Source organism: Rhinoraja longicauda, chromosome 9, assembly GCF_053455715.1.
Source record: "Rhinoraja longicauda isolate Sanriku21f chromosome 9, sRhiLon1.1, whole genome shotgun sequence".
Classification (NCBI taxonomy): Eukaryota; Metazoa; Chordata; class Chondrichthyes; order Rajiformes; family Arhynchobatidae; genus Rhinoraja; species Rhinoraja longicauda.
The window spans coordinates 2032819-2052799 of record NC_135961.1 but is presented as its reverse complement, the minus strand read 5'-3'; the positions used below and the strand labels follow the sequence as shown (position 1 = coordinate 2052799).

The following is a 19981-nucleotide window of genomic DNA, read 5'->3' as shown; positions in this document are numbered from 1 at the left end:
TGGAGTGTGGGAGGAAACCGAAGATCTCGGAGTAAACCCACGCAGGTCACGGGGAGAACGTACAAACTCCTTACAGTGCAGCACCCGTAGTCAGGATCGAACCTGAGTCTCCGGCGCTGCATTCGCTGTAAAGCAGCAACTCTACCGCTGATAGAGTGGATGTGGAGAGGATGTTTCCACTAGAGGGAGAGTCTAGGACTAGAGCTCACAATCTCAGAATTAAGGGACGTTCCTTTAGGAAAGAGATGAGGAGGAATTTCTTTAGTCAGACGGTGGTGAATCTGTGGAATTCTTTGCCACAGACGGCTGTGGAGGCCAAGTCAGTGGATATTTTTAAGGCAGAGATAGATATATTCTTGATTAGAACGGGTGTCAGGGGTTATGGGGAGAAGGCAGGAGAATGGGGATAGGAGGGAGAGACAGATCAGCCATGATTGAATGGTGGAGTAGACTTGATGGGCCGAATGGCCATTAATAAGGTATTAATGACTTAATACCTTATGACTGTTCTAGTAAAGTGGTTGTCAAGCTGGTTAGGGTGCAGAGAAGATTAATGAGGATGCTGCAAGGACTCGAGGGCCTGAGCAATAGAGAGAGGTTGAGCAGGCTAGGACTCTACTCCTATGAGCGCAGGAGGCTGAGCGGTAATCATATAGAAGTGAACAAGCCAATTAGATTGGTTAGACGCACAAAGTCTATTGCCCAGAGTGGGTGAATCGAGAACCAGAGGACATATGTTTAATGTGCGGGGGGAAAGATTTAATGGGAGCCCGAGGGGCAACTTTTTCACGCAAAGGGTGGTGGGTGTATGTATCAAGCTGCCATCGGAGGTAGTTGAGGCAGGGACTAATGCAGCGTTTAAGAAACATTTAGACAGGTGCATGGATAGGACAGGTTTAGAGGGATATATGGGCCAAATGCAGCCAGGTGGGATTCATTGGGCCGAAGGTCCTGTTTCCACGCTGTAAGACACTCTAAATCTGAATCCATTTTGGCCCCCTGCACCCAATCCTCAGCCACACATTCATCTCCTCTATCTTCCTGTCCTTGCCCTCACTAGCACGTGCCACTGGAAGCAACCCAGAGATCACTACCCTGGTGGTCCTAGTTTCAGCTTTTTACCTAACTCCCTATACACCTACTGCAGAATCTCCTATCCACACCCTGAACTATAGAGTCACCTACCATTATTGCCCTGCCTGACGTTGCCCTTCCCTGCTGAGCTTCAGCACCAGGGTTGGTATCACAGCCCTGCGAGCTATGAACTTGGAGCGATTAACTTTCCGCACACGAATGCTGTTAAGGGTCTTGTCATTAGCACTATGTGTGTGCGATCTTGCAGCAAATTGAAATTTGGGCCATAAACTATTGGCAATGAATGAACCTCTAAAAATGTAATTTGTTGTAAGATCGTTGGAAAATGGTCAGGTAATAAAAGGTCCTCATGTAGTTCAAGCTGTTTCTTCTATTGCTGGGAAAATTGCGACTTCAAGATCAGCCACTTGAGTTGGGCAGCATTACAGTCAGTGAGCAGATTTATGTAAACAAATGGATGTCATGCGGCAAACCTTTCATGGTGTGATTTGTGCTTATGGCAACAACATCATAAAACATAGAACGGTACGGCACAATGTCTTTGCCGAACTTGATGGCAAAACCAAATCTTAGCTGCCTGCACATTTTAGTTTAGAGATACAGCGCGGAAACAGGCCCTTCGGCCCACTGGGTCCGCGCCGCCCAGCGATCCCCGCACATTAACACTATCCTACACACACTAGGAACAATTTTCACATTTACCAAGCCAATTAACCTACAAACCTGCACGTCTTTGGAGTGTGGGAGGAAACAGAAGATCTCAGAGAAAACCCACGCAGGTCATGTGGAGAACGTACAAACTCCGTACAGACGGCACCCGTAGTGGGGATGGAACCCGGGTCTCCGGCGCTGCATTCGCTGTAAGGCGGCAACTCTACCGCTGCGCCACATAAACAATATCCCTCCATTGTCTGTGTATCCATGTGTCTCTTAAATGCTGCTAACCTCAACCACTCAACCACCAACCCAGGCAACACGTTCCTGGCACTCACCACCCTCTGTGGGTGAGAAAACGATTTGCCCCGCTTATCTTCTTTAAACCTGCCCCTCTCACCTTAAATCTATATCTGATAGCATTTGGTTTTTCCACCCTGGGGAAAAAGGTTCTGACTGTCTACCTTATCTACACCTCTCAGGCCTCTATCAGGCCTCCCCAGAACCAGAGAAAACAATCCAAGTCTGTCCAACCTCTCCCTGTGGCTACGTTCCCCTCATCGAAACATCATTCTGGTAAACCTCCCCTGCATCCCCTGTATCAAACACCTCCGCATCCTTCCTCAACGGGGTGACCTGAACTGCACGCAATACTCCAAATGCAGCCTGACCATAGTCCGATAAAGCTGCATCATGTTTTGCTGACTATTGGACTCAATGCCCCGACCAATGATGGCAAGCTTTGCCCGTGCCTTTACCATTCTATCTACTTGTGTTGCCTCTTTCACGGAGTTATGGACTTGGACCTCAAGATCCCTCTGTACATGAATCCTCGCGTTGCCAACTTTCTCACTCCCAAATGAGGAACAAAAGGTGATGTCACCGCCCCACGTGACCTCACCCAGTCAGCGGCCACATACTCCCGCTCCATCAATGGCGGCCGGGAGGCGGGTTGCTACGCAACCTCCATTAGGCGGCACCCGAGTCTCCGGGCCTACACTGTCCGGGCCCACACCGGCCCTTGAGCCTACAGTGTCCGGCCCTACAGTGTCCAGACCTACACTGTCCGGGATCTTACAGTGTCCGCCGGCACTACAGTGTCCGGGCGTATAGCGCCACCCGGACCTAATACGGGACAAGGGCGGTCCCATACAGACAAACCAGTGGAGTTCTTTTGTTTAAAATAGGGAAGTAGAGGAAATCCACAGAATAATAGACTGGTAAGCCTCACGTCACGAGTAAGGAAGCTATTGGAGCAGAATCTCCGGGAAAGCAATTTAGCCCAATATATGGTATGTCCCGGCTAATACGGGACACATGGCAACCCTAATCAATCCTGTTAAGAGTCATAATGACCTCCCAAAGTGCAACACCTCAAACTTGCTCGGATTAAACTCCACCTGCCATCTCTGTCCATTTCTGTAGCTGATCTATATCCCACTGTATTCTTTGACAGCCTTCCTCACAGTCCACGACCACAGCAACTGGTGTCATCTGAAACCTTACTATCCATCCCGTCTGCATCTCTGTCCCAAGTCATTCATTTATATCCCAAACAGCAGATGTCCCAACACAGATAGATCCCTGTGGAACTCCACTGGTCACAGAGCTCCAGCTTGTCCTTCCACCACAGCCCTCTGTCTTCTATCAGTGAGCCAGTTCTGTTTCCATATGACCAAATATCGTGCATCTTAATCTTGTGGATCAGCCTACAATGGAGGACTTACCAAAATGCCTTACTAAAATCCATGCACCACCTTACCCTCATCAATCACCTTAAAGTAAATGCTTTCCCGAAGATTCTGCTCCAATAGCTTCCCTCTTCGTGACGTGAGGCTTACCAGTCTGTAATTCTGTGGATTTCCTCTACTTCCCTATTTTAAACAAAAGAACAATATTAACAACTCAATATTAGCAACAACAAAAGAAGGATGAGAGGGGATCTTATAGAAACATATAAAATTATAAAAAGGACTGGACAAGCTAGATGCAGGAAAAATGCTCCCAATGTTGGGCGAGTCCAGAACCAGGGGCCACAGTCTTAGAATAAAGGGGAGGCCATTTAAAACTATGGTGAGAAGGAACTTTTTCACCCAGAGAGTTGTGAATTTGTGGAATTCTCTGCCACAGAGGGCAGTGGAGGCCAATTCACTGGATGGATTTAAGAGGGAGTTAGATAGAGCTCTAGGGGCTAGTGGAATCAAAGAATATGGGGAGAAGGCAGGCACAGGTTGTGGATGATCAGCCATGATCACAATGAATGGCGGTGCTAGCTTGAAGGGCCGAATGGCCTCACATATCTCCCCTGACTCCAACCATTAATCCCCTGCTTTATCCTTGTCCTACCTTCTCCCTGGTTGCCCTCTTGTTGATAATGTGGATATAAAAACCCTTGGGATTGTCATTAATCAGACCTGCCAACGACATTTTGTGGCCTGATTTGGCCCTTCTAATCACCTGCTTGAGTTTTTCCCTCCTTTCTTTATATTCCTCAAAGGTCCTGTCTGATTCCATCCTCTTAAACCTTGCTTGTGCTTCCTTTTTTACAACATCCAAATTTACAACATCTTTGGTCATCCAAGGTTCCCTTACTTTGCCATCCTTATCCCTTTGTTTATGTGCGTGCGTGCATGCGCGTTTGCATGTCAATAGACAATAGACAATAGACAATAGGTGCAGGAGTAGGCCATTCAGCCCTTCGAGCCAGCACCGCCATTCAATGCGATCATGGCTGATCATTCTCAATCAGTACCCCGTTCCTGCCTTCTCCCCATACCCCCTCACTCCGCTATCCTTAAGAGCTCTATCCAGCTCTCTCTTGAAAGCATCCAACGAACTGGCCTCCACTGCCTTCTGAGGCAGAGAATTCCACACCTTCACCACCCTCTGACTGAAAAAGTTCTTCCTCATCTCCGTTCTAAATGGCCTACCCCTTATTCTTAAACTGTGGCCCCTTGTTCTGGACTCCCCCAACATTGGGAACATGTTATCTGCCTCTAATGTGTCCAATCCCCTAATTATCTTATATGTTTCAATAAGATCCCCCCTCATCCTTCTAAATTCCAGTGTATACAAGCCCAATCGCTCCAGCCTTTCAACATACGACAGTCCCGCCATTCCGGGAATTAACCTAGTGAACCTACGCTGCACGCCCTCCATAGCAAGAATATCCTTCCTCAAATTTGGAGACCAAAACTGCACACAGGACTCCAGGTGCGGTCTCACCAGGGCCCGGTACAACTGTAGAAGGACCTCTTTGCTCCTATACTCAACTCCTCTTGTTACGAAGGCCAACATTCCATTGGCTTTCTTCACTGCCTGCTGTACCTGCATGCTTCCTTTCATTGACTGATGCACTAGGACACCCAGATCTCGTTGAACTCCCCCTCCTCCTAACTTGACACCATTCAGATAATAATCTGCCTTTCTATTCTTACTTCCAAAGTGAATAACCTCACACTTATCTACATTAAACTGCATCTGCCATGTATCCGCCCACTCACACAACCTGTCCAAGTCACCCTGCAGCCTTATTGCATCTTCTTCACAATTCACACTACCCCCCAACTTAGTATCATCTGCAAATTTGCTAATGGTACTTTTAATCCCTTCGTCTAAGTCATTAATGTATATCGTAAATAGCTGGGGTCCCAGCACCGAACCTTGCGGTACCCCACTGGTCACTGCCTGCCATTCCGAAAGGGACCCATTTATCCCCACTCTTTGCTTTCTGTCTGTCAACCAATTTTCTATCCATGTCAGTACCCTACCCCCAATACCATGTGCCCTAATTTTGCCCACTAATCTCCTATGTGGGACCTTGTCGAAGGCTTTCTGAAAGTCGAGGTACACCACATCCACTGACTCTCCCTTGTCAATTTTCCTAGTTACATCCTCAAAAATTTCCAGTAGATTTGTCAAGCATGATTTCCCCTTCGTAAATCCATGCTGACTCAGAATGATCCCGTTACTGCTATCCAAATGCTCAGCAATTTCGTCTTTTATAATTGACTCCAGCATCTTCCCCACCACTGATGTCAGACTAACTGGTCTATAATTACCCGTTTTCTCTCTCCCTCCTTTCTTAAAAAGTGGGATAACATTTGCTATCCTCCAATCCACAGGAACTGATCCTGAATCTATAGAACATTGAAAAATGATCTCCAATGCTTCCACTATTTCTAGAGCCACCTCCTTAAGTACTCTGGGATGCAGACCATCAGGCCCTGGGGATTTATCAGCCTTCAGTCCCATCAGTCTACCCAAAACCATTTCCTGCCTAATGTGGATTTCCTTCAGTTCCTCCATCACCCTAGGTTCTCCGGCCCCTAGAACATTTGGGAGATTGTGTGTATCTTCCTCAGTGAAGACAGATCCAAAGTAACGGTTTAACTCGTCTGCCATTTCTTTGTTCCCCATAATAAATTCCCCTGCTTCTGTCTTCAAGGGACCCACATTTGCCTTGACTATTTTTTTCCTCTTCACGTACCTAAAAAAACTTTTGCTATCCTCCTTTATATTATTGGCTAGTTTACCCTCATACCTCATCTTTTCTCCCCGTATTGCCTTTTTAGTTAACTTTTGTTGCTCTTTAAAAGAGTCCCAATCCTCTGTCTTCCCACTCTTCTTTGCTATGTTATACTTCCTCTCCTTAATTTTTATGCTGTCCCTGACTTCCCTTGTCAGCCACAGGTGTCTCTTACTCCCCTTAGAGTCTTTCCACCTCTTTGGAATAAATTGATCCTGCAACCTCTGCATTATTCCCAGGAATACCTGCCATTGCTGTTCTACCGTCTTCCCTGCTAGGGCCTCCTTCCAGTCAATTTTGGCCAGCTCCTGCCTCATGCCTCTGTAATCCCCTTTGCTATACTGTAATACCGACACTTCCGATTTTCCCTTCTGCCTTTCCATTTGCAGAGTAAAACTTATCATGTTGTGATCACTGCCTCCTAATGGCTCTTTTACCTCTAGTCCCCTTATCAGATCAGGATCATTACACAACACTAAATCCAGAATTGCCTTCTCCCTGGTAGGCTCCAGTACAAGCTGTTCTAAGAATCCATCTCGAAGGCACTCTACAAACTCTCCTTCCTGGGGTCCATTTCCAACCTGATTTTCCCAGTCTACCTGCATGTTGAAATCTCCCATAACCACCGTAGCATTACATTTTTGACACGCCAATTTTATCTCCTGATTCAACTTGCACCCTATGTCGAGGCTACTGTTTGGGGGCCTATAGATAACTCCCATTAGGGTCTTTTTACCCTTACAATTTCTCATTTCTATCCATACTGTTGTTGTGTACTATATTGTTTACATGACAATAAAACACTCTTGACTCCTCCTCCTTATTGGAACATGCCTGTCCTGAATTTCAATCAACTCTCCTTTAAACAACCCCCACATGCCAGATGTGGAAACATAGAAACATGGAAAATAGGTTCAAGAGGAGGCCATTTGGCCCTTCGAGCCAGCACCGCCATTCATTGTGATCATGGCTGATCATCCACAATCAATAACCCGTGCCTGCCTTCTCCCATATCCCTTGATTCCACTAGCCCCTAGAGCTGTATCTAACTGTCTTTTACATTCACCCAGTGAATTGGCCTCCACTGCCTTCTGTGGCAGAGAATTCCACAAATTCACAACTCTCTGGGCGAAAAAGTTTTTTCTCACCTCAGCTTTAAATGGCCTCCCCTTTATTCTTAGACTGTGGCCCCTGGTTCTAGACTCCCCCAACATTGGGAACATTTTTTCTGCACCTAGCTTGTCCAGTCCTTTTATAATTTTATATGTCTCTATAAGATCCCCTCTCATCCTTCTAAACTCCAGTGAATACATGCCCAGTCTTTCCAATCTTTCCTCATATCCTCATACTTGCTGCAGCTGTATACAGTATTGGTAAGACCGCATTTGGAATACTGTGTGCAGTTTTGGTGTCCATATTTAAGAAAGGATGTACTTGCTCTGGAGGCAGTGCAGAGAAGGTTTACACGGTTAATTCCAGGGATGAGGGGGTTGACATATGAGGAAAGGTTAAGTAGGTTGGGACTTTTCTCATTGGAGTTTAGAAGAATGAGAGGCGATCTTATTGAAACGTATAAGATCGTGAGGGGCCTTGATCGGGTGGATGCGCTAATGATGTTTCCGATGATCGGGGAGACCAGAAATAGGGGGCATAGTCTTAGAATAAGAGGGGGCTCTTTTAAAACTGAGATGAGGAGAAACTTCTTCGCTCAGAGGGTGGTTAGTCTGTGGAATTCGCTGCCTCAGGGAGCTGTGGAAGCAGGAACGTTAAATAAATTTAAAACGGAAATAGATTGTTTTTTAATAGACAAGGGAATTAGGGGTTAGGGGGAGCGGGCAGGGAAGTGGACATGAGCTATGGTTAGTATAGTAAGACCTGAGTAATCTCCTGGACAAGTTTCGATCACCTAGCTTGGGGTCGGAGAGGAATTTCCCTGATTTTTTTCCCAAATTGGCCTGGGTTTTTATCCGTTTTTTCGCCTCTCCCAGGAGATCACACGATTCTTTTGGGTGGGAAGAAGGGCGATAGTGGGAAGGGGGTTGGGGTAGGATTAGCCATGATAGTATTGAATGGCGGAGCGGGCTCGAGGGGCCGGTTGGCCTACTCCTGCTCCTATTTTCTGTGTTCTTGAGTTCCGCCATCCCAGGGATTAACCTCGTGAACCTCAATAGCAAGGACGTCCTTCCTCAAATTAGAAAGGACATCCCCTTCCAAGCTTCTGCCTAATAGTGTTGTAATTTGCCTTACTCCAATTTTGTTGCTTAATGCAAGGTCCATACATTCCTATTCAAAATGATCTTAAAATTTACAGAGCTCTGATTACTAATCCCAAAATGCTCTTCCATTGTAACACCAGTCACCTGGCCAGTTTAATTTATTATTGTCATGAGGATTTTACAAGGATGTTGCCAGGACTAGAGGGTGTGAGCTATAGGGAGAGGTTAAGTAGGCTGGGTCTCTATTCCATGGAGCGCAGGAGGATGAGGGGAGATCTTATAGAGGTGCACAAAATCATGAGAGGAATAGATTGGGTAGATGCACAGTCTTTAACCCAGAGTAGGGGAATCGAGGACCAGAGGACACAGGTTCAAGGTGAAGGGGAAAAGATTTAATAGTAATCCGAGGGGTAACCTTTATCACACAGAGGGTGGTGGATGTATGGAACAAGCTGCCAGAGGAATATGTTGAGGCTGGGCCTATCCCATCGTTTAAGAAACAGTTGGACAGGTACATGGTAGGACAGGTTTGGTGGGTTATGGACCAAGCGCAGGCAAGTGGGACTAAAAAAAAGTTCAACGGTCTCCAGTGAGGTAGATGGCAGGTCAGAACCACACTCTAGCTAATGAGAGGACCGTTCAGTTGCCTGATAACAGCTGGGGGAGAAAACTGCTGAATCTGGTGGTATGAGAGGAATAGATCAGGTAAACGCACAGAGCCTTTTGCCCAGAGTCGGGGGAATCGAGAATCAGAGGATATAGGTTTAAGGCGAGGGGGGATGATTTAATACGAACCTGGGGGGGTAACTATTTTACACGAAGGGTGGTGGGTGCATAGAACGAGCTGCCGGAGGAGGTGGTTGAGGCTGGTACTATTGCAACATTTAAGAAACAATTACACAGGTACATGGTCGATGAGGGGGGAGGGGAAGGTAATGGGGACCCGACATGGGGGGACTGCCATGAAGGACAATGGGGGGCCCGGCGTGGGGGGAACCGGCGTGGGGGACTGTGGGAGAATAAAGGAGGGGGGGGGCACTCTAGTTTTAGAATCCTCTGCCCAGGATTTGTTCGTTTGTTCGTGTGAAGGCACTGTACACACGGCAGCCAGCCAACAGTCGCTTGTCTTTTTCTATTTATTTTCACTTTTAATTTCAAGTTTTCGTGCACCTTGTGCGTTGTGACTGTCGGCAGACCAATTTCCCTCCGGGAATGAATAAAGTTTTATCGTATTGTATATGATAGGTTTAGAGGGATATGGGCCAAATGCAGGTCGGTGGGACTAGTGTAGATGGGGCATGTTGGTCTGCATGGGCAAGTTGGGCCGAAGGGCCTGTTTCTACGCTGTTTGACTTTATGACTCTCTGTATTCATTCTTCTGCACTTCTTGCTTGATGGGAGAAAGGAGAAGAGGGAGTGAGAGGGTGAGACTGGTCCTTGATTGTGCTGCTGGCCTTGCCGAGGCAGCGTGAAATGTAGATGGAGTCGATGGAATTGAAGCTGGTTTGTGTGATGGTCTGGGCTGCGTTCACAACTTTCTGCAATTTCAAGAACATTTCTATTTCAAGAAAAGGGATTCTTTTGGAGGAGGGTGGCATGAAACTAGGAGAAAGCTAATGATTGGAAGATTTAATTAGAGATGAACTTTAAACTGTTACTGCTGCCCTGAGCATCTTTCTGAGCATTTGGCACGTTGTGATTTTTAATTTAGTTGCTGCTTTCCAAATTCACCGGTTTCTATTTTGGGACTTGTTTGAATTTGCTGTTCCCTGGTGCATATTCTATGCCAATGGATTGTAAATTGTATAATATAAGCAAAACAAATGGCATTATTTCCTTGCTATTTTGCCAGGAATAACTCAAATTGCTTTATTTTCATTACATAAAAGGATAAAGAATTGCTGGTATTCATTACTTGTGTATCAGAGATTCCAGTAATGAGCAAAGGCAGCTTCAGGAGTTATTTCCGATTTCCAGGAATTTAGATTAAAATATCCTTCAAGTGGATGGGATTTACGTGTATCAGAGAGAAATGTAAGAACAGGAATTGAGGGTGTTGGTGGCAAGAGTTAGTCAAAGTAGCTCGGAACTTGCTGTAAGTTGAGGGGGTAAAGATTTAATAAACAAAGGGTGGTGAGTGTATGGAACGAGCTGCCAGAGGAGGTAGTTGAGGCAGGGACTATCACAATATTTTAAAAACATTTGGACAGGTCCATGGATAGGATGGGTTTAGAGGGATATGGGCCAAATGCAGGCAGGAGGGACTAGTGTAGATGGGAGACACAAAATGTTGGAGTAACTCAGCGGGTCAGGCAGTATCTCAGGAAAGAAGGAATGGGTAATGTTTCGGGTCGAGACCCTTCTTCAGACTGATGTCAGGGGAGGGGGTGGGACAAAGATAGGATGTAGTCAGAGACAGGAAGACTAATGGGAGAACTGGGAAGGGGGAGGGGATAGAGAGGGAAAGCAGGGACTACCTGAAGTTCGAGAAGTCAATGTTCATACCGCTGGTGTGCAAACTACCCAAGCGAAATATGAGGTGCTGTTCCTCCAATTTGTGCTGAGCCTCACTCCCTACAATGGAGGAGGCCCAGGTCAGATTGGGAATGGGAGGGGGAGTTGAAGTGCTGAACCACCAGGCAATCAGGTAGGTAAAGACGGACTGAGCGAAGGTGTTCAGCGAAGCGATCGCCGAGCCTGCCCTTGGTCTCGCCGATGTAGAGAAGTTGACAGTGTAGATGGGGCATTTTGGTTGGCGTGGGCAAGTTGTGCAGAAGGGCCTGTTTCCATGCTGTGTGACTATGACACTTCTCTTTGGATAATTAAACATTTTTATTCACCATTATTTCATGTGCTATGAATTTAAGCTAGTTGATGACAATTCCAATAATCCTGGAGTCTTTTTAAAAATCCCTTTTCATTAGGTCTTCTTAAGTTCATTGGCCAATTAATATTAAAATTCCACAAATAGAATAATGTTCTTAGCCGTCTGAAATGATAAAACACATCTGGGAAAAGAAAAGTGTAATAGGAACCAGCCAATAAGGTAACTTACTCTTAAATAACTTAAGAGCGGTCACGGTGGCGCGGCGGTAGAGTTGCTGCCTTACAGCGAATGCAGCGCCGGAGACCCGGGTTCCATCCCCACTACGGGTGCTGTCTGCACGGAGTTTGTACGTTCTCCCCGTGACCTGCGTGGGTTTTCTCCGAGATCTTCGGTTTCCTCCCACACTCCAAAGACGTGCAGGTTTGTGGGTGTATTGGCTTGGTAAATGTAAAAATTGTCACTAGGGGTATGGGATAGATTTAGAGATACAGCGCAGAAACAGGCCCTTCGGCCCACCGGGTCCGCGCCGCCCAGCGATCCCCGCACATTAATACTATCCTACACCCACTAGGGACAATTTTTACATTTGCCCAGCCAATTAACTTTAAAACCTGTACGTCCAGATAGTGTTCGTGTGCGGGCATAGCTGGTCGGCGTGGACCCGATGGGCCGAAGGGCCTGTTTCCACACTGTATCTCTAAACTAATCTAAACTAAGAGCAAATTATCACCTCAAATGTTTTGTATATTGGCTAAAAATACAAGAGCTCAGATCATCTCAAAATTATGGCCAATTTTGTTTTGGACAGAGAAGGTTTGGACTTGAAGTCAATAATAGTGATGTTTTGCATATGCCTTTTTTTTGTGCGTTTCCTGTTATTAAGTGAAGTTCGGGCTCTTTACACATTTCTCCACCACTGAAGCCCTGCCAAAAATGAGGCCTCAGGAAGTGGGAGCGTATCTAGCTCCAGATATTGAGAAGGGTCCAGGATGCAGAATAAAATAACAAACAGCTGCTGAAAATAGATTGTTACTACAGACTACTGGTACAGTGCGTATAAAAATAATTTCCCACATTATATTTCAAGATTTCAAGATCAATTTATTGTCACATGTTCCAATTAAGGTACAGTGAAATTTGAGTTACCATACAGCCAAGCTAAGTGAAAAGCCACAAGACACACAGCCACATGAAGTAACATCCACCACAACGGATTCCACATTCCTCACTGTGATGGAAGGTAATAAAGTTCAACCATCTTCCCCTTTAGAGTGGACATTGTGGAAATGAGTTGTGGGACCTGGGCAATCTCAGCTGGAGTATTGGACACCGTTTCTCTGAGTACCCTGCCTTCCCTTCTTCCACAAGACAAAAACAAATCCTGGACCGCCAGGAAAATCGAGCTGATGCTTTGTGAACATATACCAACTTACAAATCTGTGGCTCGTGTGAAATATGTTGCTGTTCCCTCCCATCCCTGTGGACCAAAGTCCTGTTTGATATCATCTCCTCGATCTCTGTTTATGATGGAGTTGATTGGAAGATTGTTGTTGCTTCTGCACAGAAACTCTTTCAGAAAATTTCACAAGCGACTACGAGTCAATTATTTTTGACTTGCACTACTCTGTCAATTCTTGAAATTAGTTGTTCATAGGCTCAGCCTTGATTGAAGAAGTTCTGTAAAGAAATAACAACTGGGTTGCCATTGAAAAAGATGGGTCAGTGAATTTTAGACTAAATTGTAGATTGAGGACTAACTCCGAAATGAAAATACAATGGAGCCTGGTTGAAACCTGCAGAAAATTCCTCAGCATCCTGGATCTAGGTAGCTTTGGCCGAGTTCTTTGGAATTGATGGATGGGTGAAGCTGTTCACATGTAAATGATTGCTGATGGATTTAGTGTGCACTAGAAGATTTTGTGCTGTAAAAGCAGCTGAACCTTCTGTTTGCAAATGTAAAACAGCGGCAAAAGCAACAGTAATGGGACAGTTTTATGTAGAAAGATGTAGACTGTATCAAGGATGATTGGCCTGAATTTCAGCTTGCAGGAATTGCTAAGAAATATTGAACAGGTATAGTAAGTAAAAACATATTTTATCTTATAATGACGTGATGTTTAGTTCCCTTCCTAAATGATTCAGTTGGATTTAAGTTATGTTCTTGCAACTCTATCATGTGGAAATCTTCTGCACATTGAATTCATGATTTATTAACTTTTTTTGCTGTGGGTTAAGAACTGTTATTTTTGTACTTCGAAGAAGTTAGTGAATGCATCTTAGAAGAAAATGTCAGAGAATTGCTGAGAATTGGAAAGTGTTCTAATATCATTTCCATTTTGTTATCGGGTTGCCTACCATGTTTGCAGAGATCATTGCCATGAAATGGAGAATTTGCCGTTTTCTTTCTTCTTGAAGTAGGTTAGTTCAGAGGTTTTGCTGGTGTGAAGTGCAGCAGTTTACGCAATACTCACACTGACCATTCCTTAACATCTGCAAACTTCTACAAAACTTTTCATCAAGTGGGTAGCCAGGGGAGAAGAATTAAACATTAAGTGTATCAAAATAAATATTTACATATTTCTTAAGATGTTTTATGAAAAGAGAACACGGTGGCGCAGCGGTAGAGTTGCTGCCTTACCGCGAATGCAGCGCCGGAGACCCGGGTTCCAACCCGACCACGGGTGCTGTCTGTACGGAGTTTGTACGTTCTCCCCGTGACCTGCGCGGGTTTTCTCCGAGATCTTCCGTTTCCTCCCACACTCCAAAGACGTGCAGGTTTGTAGGTTAATTGGCTTGGTAAATGTAAATATTGTCCCAAATGGGTATAGGGTAGTGTTAATGTGCGGGGATCGCTGGTCGGCGCGGACCCGGTGGGCCGAAATGGCCTGTTTCCACGCTGTATCTCTAAACTAAACTAAAAAAAATAAGAAAGCGGGTTTTCTGACAGGATGGACACTGGAAGAGTACCAGTTCAGGTTAACCGTTGATTACCTACTGCAAACAGTGGGGGTGCCAATATTTTGGGGTTCTGAAAATATTCTATGACTGATGAACTTTTCATTCATTACTTTAGTTTAGATTAGTTTAGAGATACAGTGTGGAAATAGGCCCTTCAGCCCACCGAATCCGCACCGACCAACAAACGCCACACGTTAATACTACACGCTGGGGACAATTTTACACTTATCCCAAGTCAATTAACCTACAAACCTGTACGTCTTTGGTGAGTGGGAGGAAACCGAAGATCTCGGAGAAAACCCACGCAGGTCACGGGGAGAACGTACAAACTCCGTACAGACAGCACACGTAGTCGGGATCGAACCAGGGTCTTTGGCGCTGAAAGTGCTGTAAGGCAGCAACTCTACCGCTGCTCCACCGTGACCGCCCTTGAATGAATGGATGAAAGATTCAGTGTCTGGACTTTACTCTTGACAGCTTGGAATTACCTTTATAGATCTAATGACACCTGTCAGTATGGGCGACGTTTCGGGTCGAGACCCTTCTTCAAAACGTCGCCCATTCCTTCTTTCCTGAGATGCTGCCTGACCTGCTGAGTTACTCCAGTATTTTGTGAATAAATACCTTCGATTTGTACCAGCATCTGCAGTTATTTTCTTACACTACCTGTCAGTATGGGCTATTTGGAGCATACAAGTCAGCCCAAACGACTCATTTGCAACATTCTGTGACCGAGCCACAGAGGTAGTACTAATTGTACATACCTGGAGAAATTTAGCTCTTATTTTATTTCCTGAAATGCAGAAATTTGTAAAGTGTTCACAATAATTGTAATATTAAGAAACGATGATGACAGTTCCTCTCAACAGCTATAATTGGGGGGGAAATCTGATTAATCACAGGCCGTCATGCCCTAGTGTAACCATTGCATCTCCACCTGCGTTCACGGCAGGACATTGCAATGCTGCTTTTGTGCTTTAACATGCATATTGCCTCTTGCAGGTTCACCTGGTTGGCAACTTGCATTTAGGTAGACCTGGAATTGTTTCCCGTTTTCACTCTTAATTGAACCAGTGGTGTTTCCCTGCTTTTCGGGGAATGATAGAGTGAAGAATTAGTCGTGCAGTTCGACTATAGATGGTACTGCAATAGAATATTTGCGGCTCCCGCATACTTACGGTGCCTCATGGATGCTGGGCTTTGAGCTGCTTCATCTATACTGAATCCAACCCAGGGGGCGGGCCCCCTCCCCTGACATCGGTCTGAAGAAGGGTCTCGACCCGAAACGTCACCCATTCCTTCTCTCCTGAGATGCTGCCTGACCTGCTGAGTTACTCCAGCATTTTGTGTCTACCTTTGATTTGAACCAGCATCTGCAGTTATTTTCCTATCCCACATTTTAGTTTAGTTTAGAGATACAGCACGGAAACAGGCCCTTCGGCCCACCGAATCTGCACTGACCAGCGATCCCTGCACATTAACACTGTTCCTACACCCACTAGGGAGAATTTACATTTATACCAAGCCAATTTACTCACAAACCTGTACGTCTTTGGTGTGTGGGAGGAAACCAAGCATCCAGGAGAAAACCCACGGAGAGAACGTACAAACTCCATACAGACAGCACCCGTAGTCAGGATCGAACCCAGGTCCCTGGCGCCGTAACACAGCAACTCTACCGCTGCGCCACCGTGCCGCCTTACCAGTTCTTCCAGTGTGTCCTTTCTGACAGCTATGTCCTTGGGACTTCAGGTAATGCATCAGTTGTTAATGGGTATTGGCAATGCCTTTGCAGAATGCACTCTGTAATGATGATAGTCTCAGTGATTCTTACAAGTGTATTGAATGTGGAAGTATACTGATTCATCAGCTGAAGGGCAGGAACAAATCAGTAGGTTCCTTTGCCCACGCTTGACCAGAAACCATGAAAGTGAGGACGAGCCAAACTGATCAATATAGTTTCCCACCTACAATCATTTTCATTATATATCACTGCAGTGGTATTTGTGGGAAAGAAAGACATGGGGGAAAGAACAGCCCACTTTGTTTCATGGGAACAAGGGAAACTGAATCCAGGGAGAGGGAGGTGGGACTCCGGTGAGAAGGAGGAAAACACGGGAGCTGGGACACCCAGAGTTTTCACACAGAGGGTGGTGGGTGTATGGAACAAGCTGCCAGAGGAGGAGACCAAAACTGCACACAGTACTCCAGGTGCGGTCTCACTAGTGCCCTGTACCACTGTAGAAGGACCTCTTTGCTCCTCTACTCAACTCCTCTTGTTATGAAGGCCAACATTCCATTTGCTTTCTTCAGTGTGAGGTTATCCACGTTGGTGGTAAGAATAGGAAGGCAGAGTATTATCTGAATGGTGTCAAGTTAGGAAAAGGGGACGTTCAACGAGATCTGGGTGTCCTAGTGCATCAGTCACTGAAAGGAAGCATGCAGGTACAGCAGGCAGTGAAGAAAGCCAATGGAATGTTGGCCTTCATAACAAGAGGAGTTGAGTATAGGAGCAAAAAGGTCCTTCTGCAGTTGTACAGGGCCCTGGTGAGACTGCACCTGGAGTACTGTGTGCAGTTTTGGTCTCCAAATTTGAGGAAGGATATTCTTGCTATTGAGGACGTGCAGCGTAGGTTTACTAGGTTAATTCCCGGAAAGGCGGGACTATCATATGTTGAAAGACTGGAGTGACTAGGCTTGTATACACTGGAATTTAGAAGGATGAGAGGGGATCTTATCGAAACGTATAAAATTATTTAGGGATTGACACGTTAGAGGCAGGAAACATGTTCCCAATGTTGGGGGAGTCCAGAACAAGGGGCCACAGTTTAAGAATAAGGGGTAGGCCATTTAGAACAGAGATGAGGAAAAACCTTTTCAGTCAGAGAGTTGTAAATCTGTGGCAGAAGGCAGTGGAGGCCAATTCTCTGAATGCTTTCAAGAGAGAGCTAGCTAGAGCTCTTAAGGATAGCGGAGTCAGGGGGTATGGGGAGAAGGCAGGAACGGGGTACTGATTGAGAATGATCAGCCATGATTACATTGAATGGTGGTGCTGGCTCGAAGGGCCGAATGGCCTACTCCTGCCCCTATTGTCTATTGCAAATTTGCTAATTTAATCCCTTCATCCAAGTCATTAATGTATATTGTAAATAGCTGCGGTCCCAGCACCGAGCCTTGCGGTACCCCACTAGTCACTGCCAGCCATTCTGAAAGGGACCCATTTATCCCCACTCTTTGCTTTCTGTCTGCCAACCAATGTTCTATCCATGTCAGTACCCCACCCCCAATACCATGTGCTCTACTTTTGCATACTAATCTCCTATGTGGGACCTTGTCAAAGGCTTTCTGAAAGTCAAGGTACACCACATCCACCAGCTCTCCCCTGTCCATTTTCCTAGTTACATCCTCAGCGCTATGAACATTGACTTCTCTAACTTCAGATAGCCCTTGCTTTCTCTCTCTATTCCCTCCCCCTTCCGAGTTCTCCCACCACCAGTCTTACTGTTTCCGACTACATTCTATCTTTGTCCCGCCCCCTCCCCTGACATCAGTCTGAAGAAGGGTCTGGACCTGAAACGCCACCCATTCCTTCTCTCCAGAGATGCTGCCTGTCCCGCTGAGTTACTCCAGCATTTTGTGTCTGCCTGAGAAGTTGTTCAAATGGGTATTTTCCATTTTCCATGTTGAATTATGGCGAGAGGGGGCAAGTTTAATGGAGAATGCAGGGGAGGTATTGTACAAGAGGGGGCCTGGAATGCATTGCCAGGGGTGGTAGTGGAGGCAGATATGATAGTGGTGGTTCAGAGGCCTTTAGATAGGCACATGGAGGTGAGGGGATAGAGGAATATGTATCATATGCAGGCAGATGAGAACTGTTCAGCTAGGCATCATGTTCAACACAAACATTGTGGGACAAAGACCCTTTCCTGTTATATGTTTTATTACTGATCTAGTAACATAACTACAGTACCCCTGACTTGAATGTCAGCAGAGCAACACTTGCGAAAATTGCATTGTAATGAAGTGTTTATTCACAAAATGCTGGAGTAACTCAGCAGGTCAGGCAGCATCTCGGGAGAGAAGGAATGGGTGACGTTTCGGGTCGAGACCCAGTCTGAAGAAGGGTCTCGACCCGAAACATCACCCATTCCTTCTCTCCCGAGATGCTGCCTGACCCGCTGAGTTACTCCAGCATTTTGTGAATAAATACCTTCGATTTGTTCCAGCATCTGCAGTTATTTTCTTATAGTAATGAAGTGTAGTCAGTTTTTAACTTTCTGCACTTAACGCTCCACTGTCGAGTTTAGAATCAGTCAGAGGCCAATTAACCTACAAACCCACATGTCTTTGAGACGTGGCAAGAAACCAGAGCGCCCGGAGGAAACCCACAAGGTCACAGGGGGAGCGTGGAACTTTCAGATTGAGAGCTCCCGAGGTTAGGATGGAGCCCAGGTCTCTGGCACTGTAAGGCAGCAGCTTCACCAACTGTGCCACTGTGCCCCGGTACAACTGTTGGAGTGAAGAGATATCCTTGAGAAATCAACTTCCTGACTGTTTCGACCTTGCTTTTCGCAGGATATCCAGGCTGAGATTGATGCTCACAATGACATTTTCAAGAATATTGATGGCAACAGGCAAAAGATGGTGAAGGTTCTGGGAAATTCAGATGAAGCCGCCTTGCTCCAGCAACGACTTGATGATATGAACCAGCGATGGAGTGATCTGAAGACAAAATCTGTCAACATTAGGTTTGTAGAGTGAAACAACAATGTACTCCAGTACACAATGTACTCAGCAGGCCCGACAGGCCCGGCAGGCCCGGCAGCATCCGTGGAGAACATGGATAGGTGACGTTTCGGCTTGAGACCCTTCCGACTGATTGTAGAGGGGGCAGAAGAAAGCTGGAAAAGGGGTGAGGCAGGACAAAGCATGGCAGGTAATAGGTCGACAGAGGCGAGGGGAGGCTTATGATAGCCAGATGGTTGGAGCAAAGGCCAGAGATAAGAACAGAAGGTGTCAGTCAGGTTTGAAACGTTGCGAATTGTAAAGCCAGGAGGAGGAAAGTAGCAGGGGCTGGGGGGAGCTGGAAGGAAGAAATAAGTGGGAGTTCAGTTTGGGTTTTGGGGATTAAAGGGGAAGGGGGAACAGAGAGTGGGGGGCTGGAATTTGGTGCTGGTTGGTTAGGGGTTACCTACAATTAGTGAATTCAGTGTTCATACCATTGCGTTGTGAGCTACCCAAGTGGAATAGGAAGTGCTGTTCTATTACACCATTGAGTTGTCAACCTCTTATTGAAAAACTTAAGTCTAGGGTGAAGGATGTGAATTTGAAAAGTATCAGAGATAAAATGAAACAAAATTATCATGTGTTAACAAGCTATGTCTTTAAAATTCTGCATTCTTTAAGAATATAACTAAATGTCAAAATTTGCAGAACATCAGAAATTCTAGTTTGGAATGAAATTGAGTGATGGAGTCATTACACAGGTAAACAGGCTCCTCGGCCTAACTAGCCCATGTCAACCAAACTGCCCCATCTAAGCTGGCCCCATTTATCCACATTTGGCCCAAATCCCTCCAAACCTTTCTTATCCTTGTACCAACATTTCCATATGCCTTTCAGATAGTGTTATTGTGTCTGCCTCAACTACTACTTCTGGCAGCTCCTATATCCCTACCACTTCTGTGTGAAAAAGTTGCCCCT

General features: G+C 45.8%; 1 protein-coding gene across 7 annotated transcripts in view; it reads left to right on the top strand.

The window, feature by feature from the left end:
- Positions 1-19981, top strand: part of LOC144596441 (utrophin-like) — a 401591-nt gene that overhangs the window by 302188 nt on the left and 79422 nt on the right. For all 7 annotated transcript variants that reach the window (XM_078404693.1, XM_078404692.1, XM_078404691.1 and 4 more), the window contains one exon: positions 18854-19026. In XM_078404693.1, the coding sequence (XP_078260819.1) occupies positions 18854-19026 (173 nt within the window). The remainder of the gene's footprint in view (positions 1-18853; positions 19027-19981) is intronic.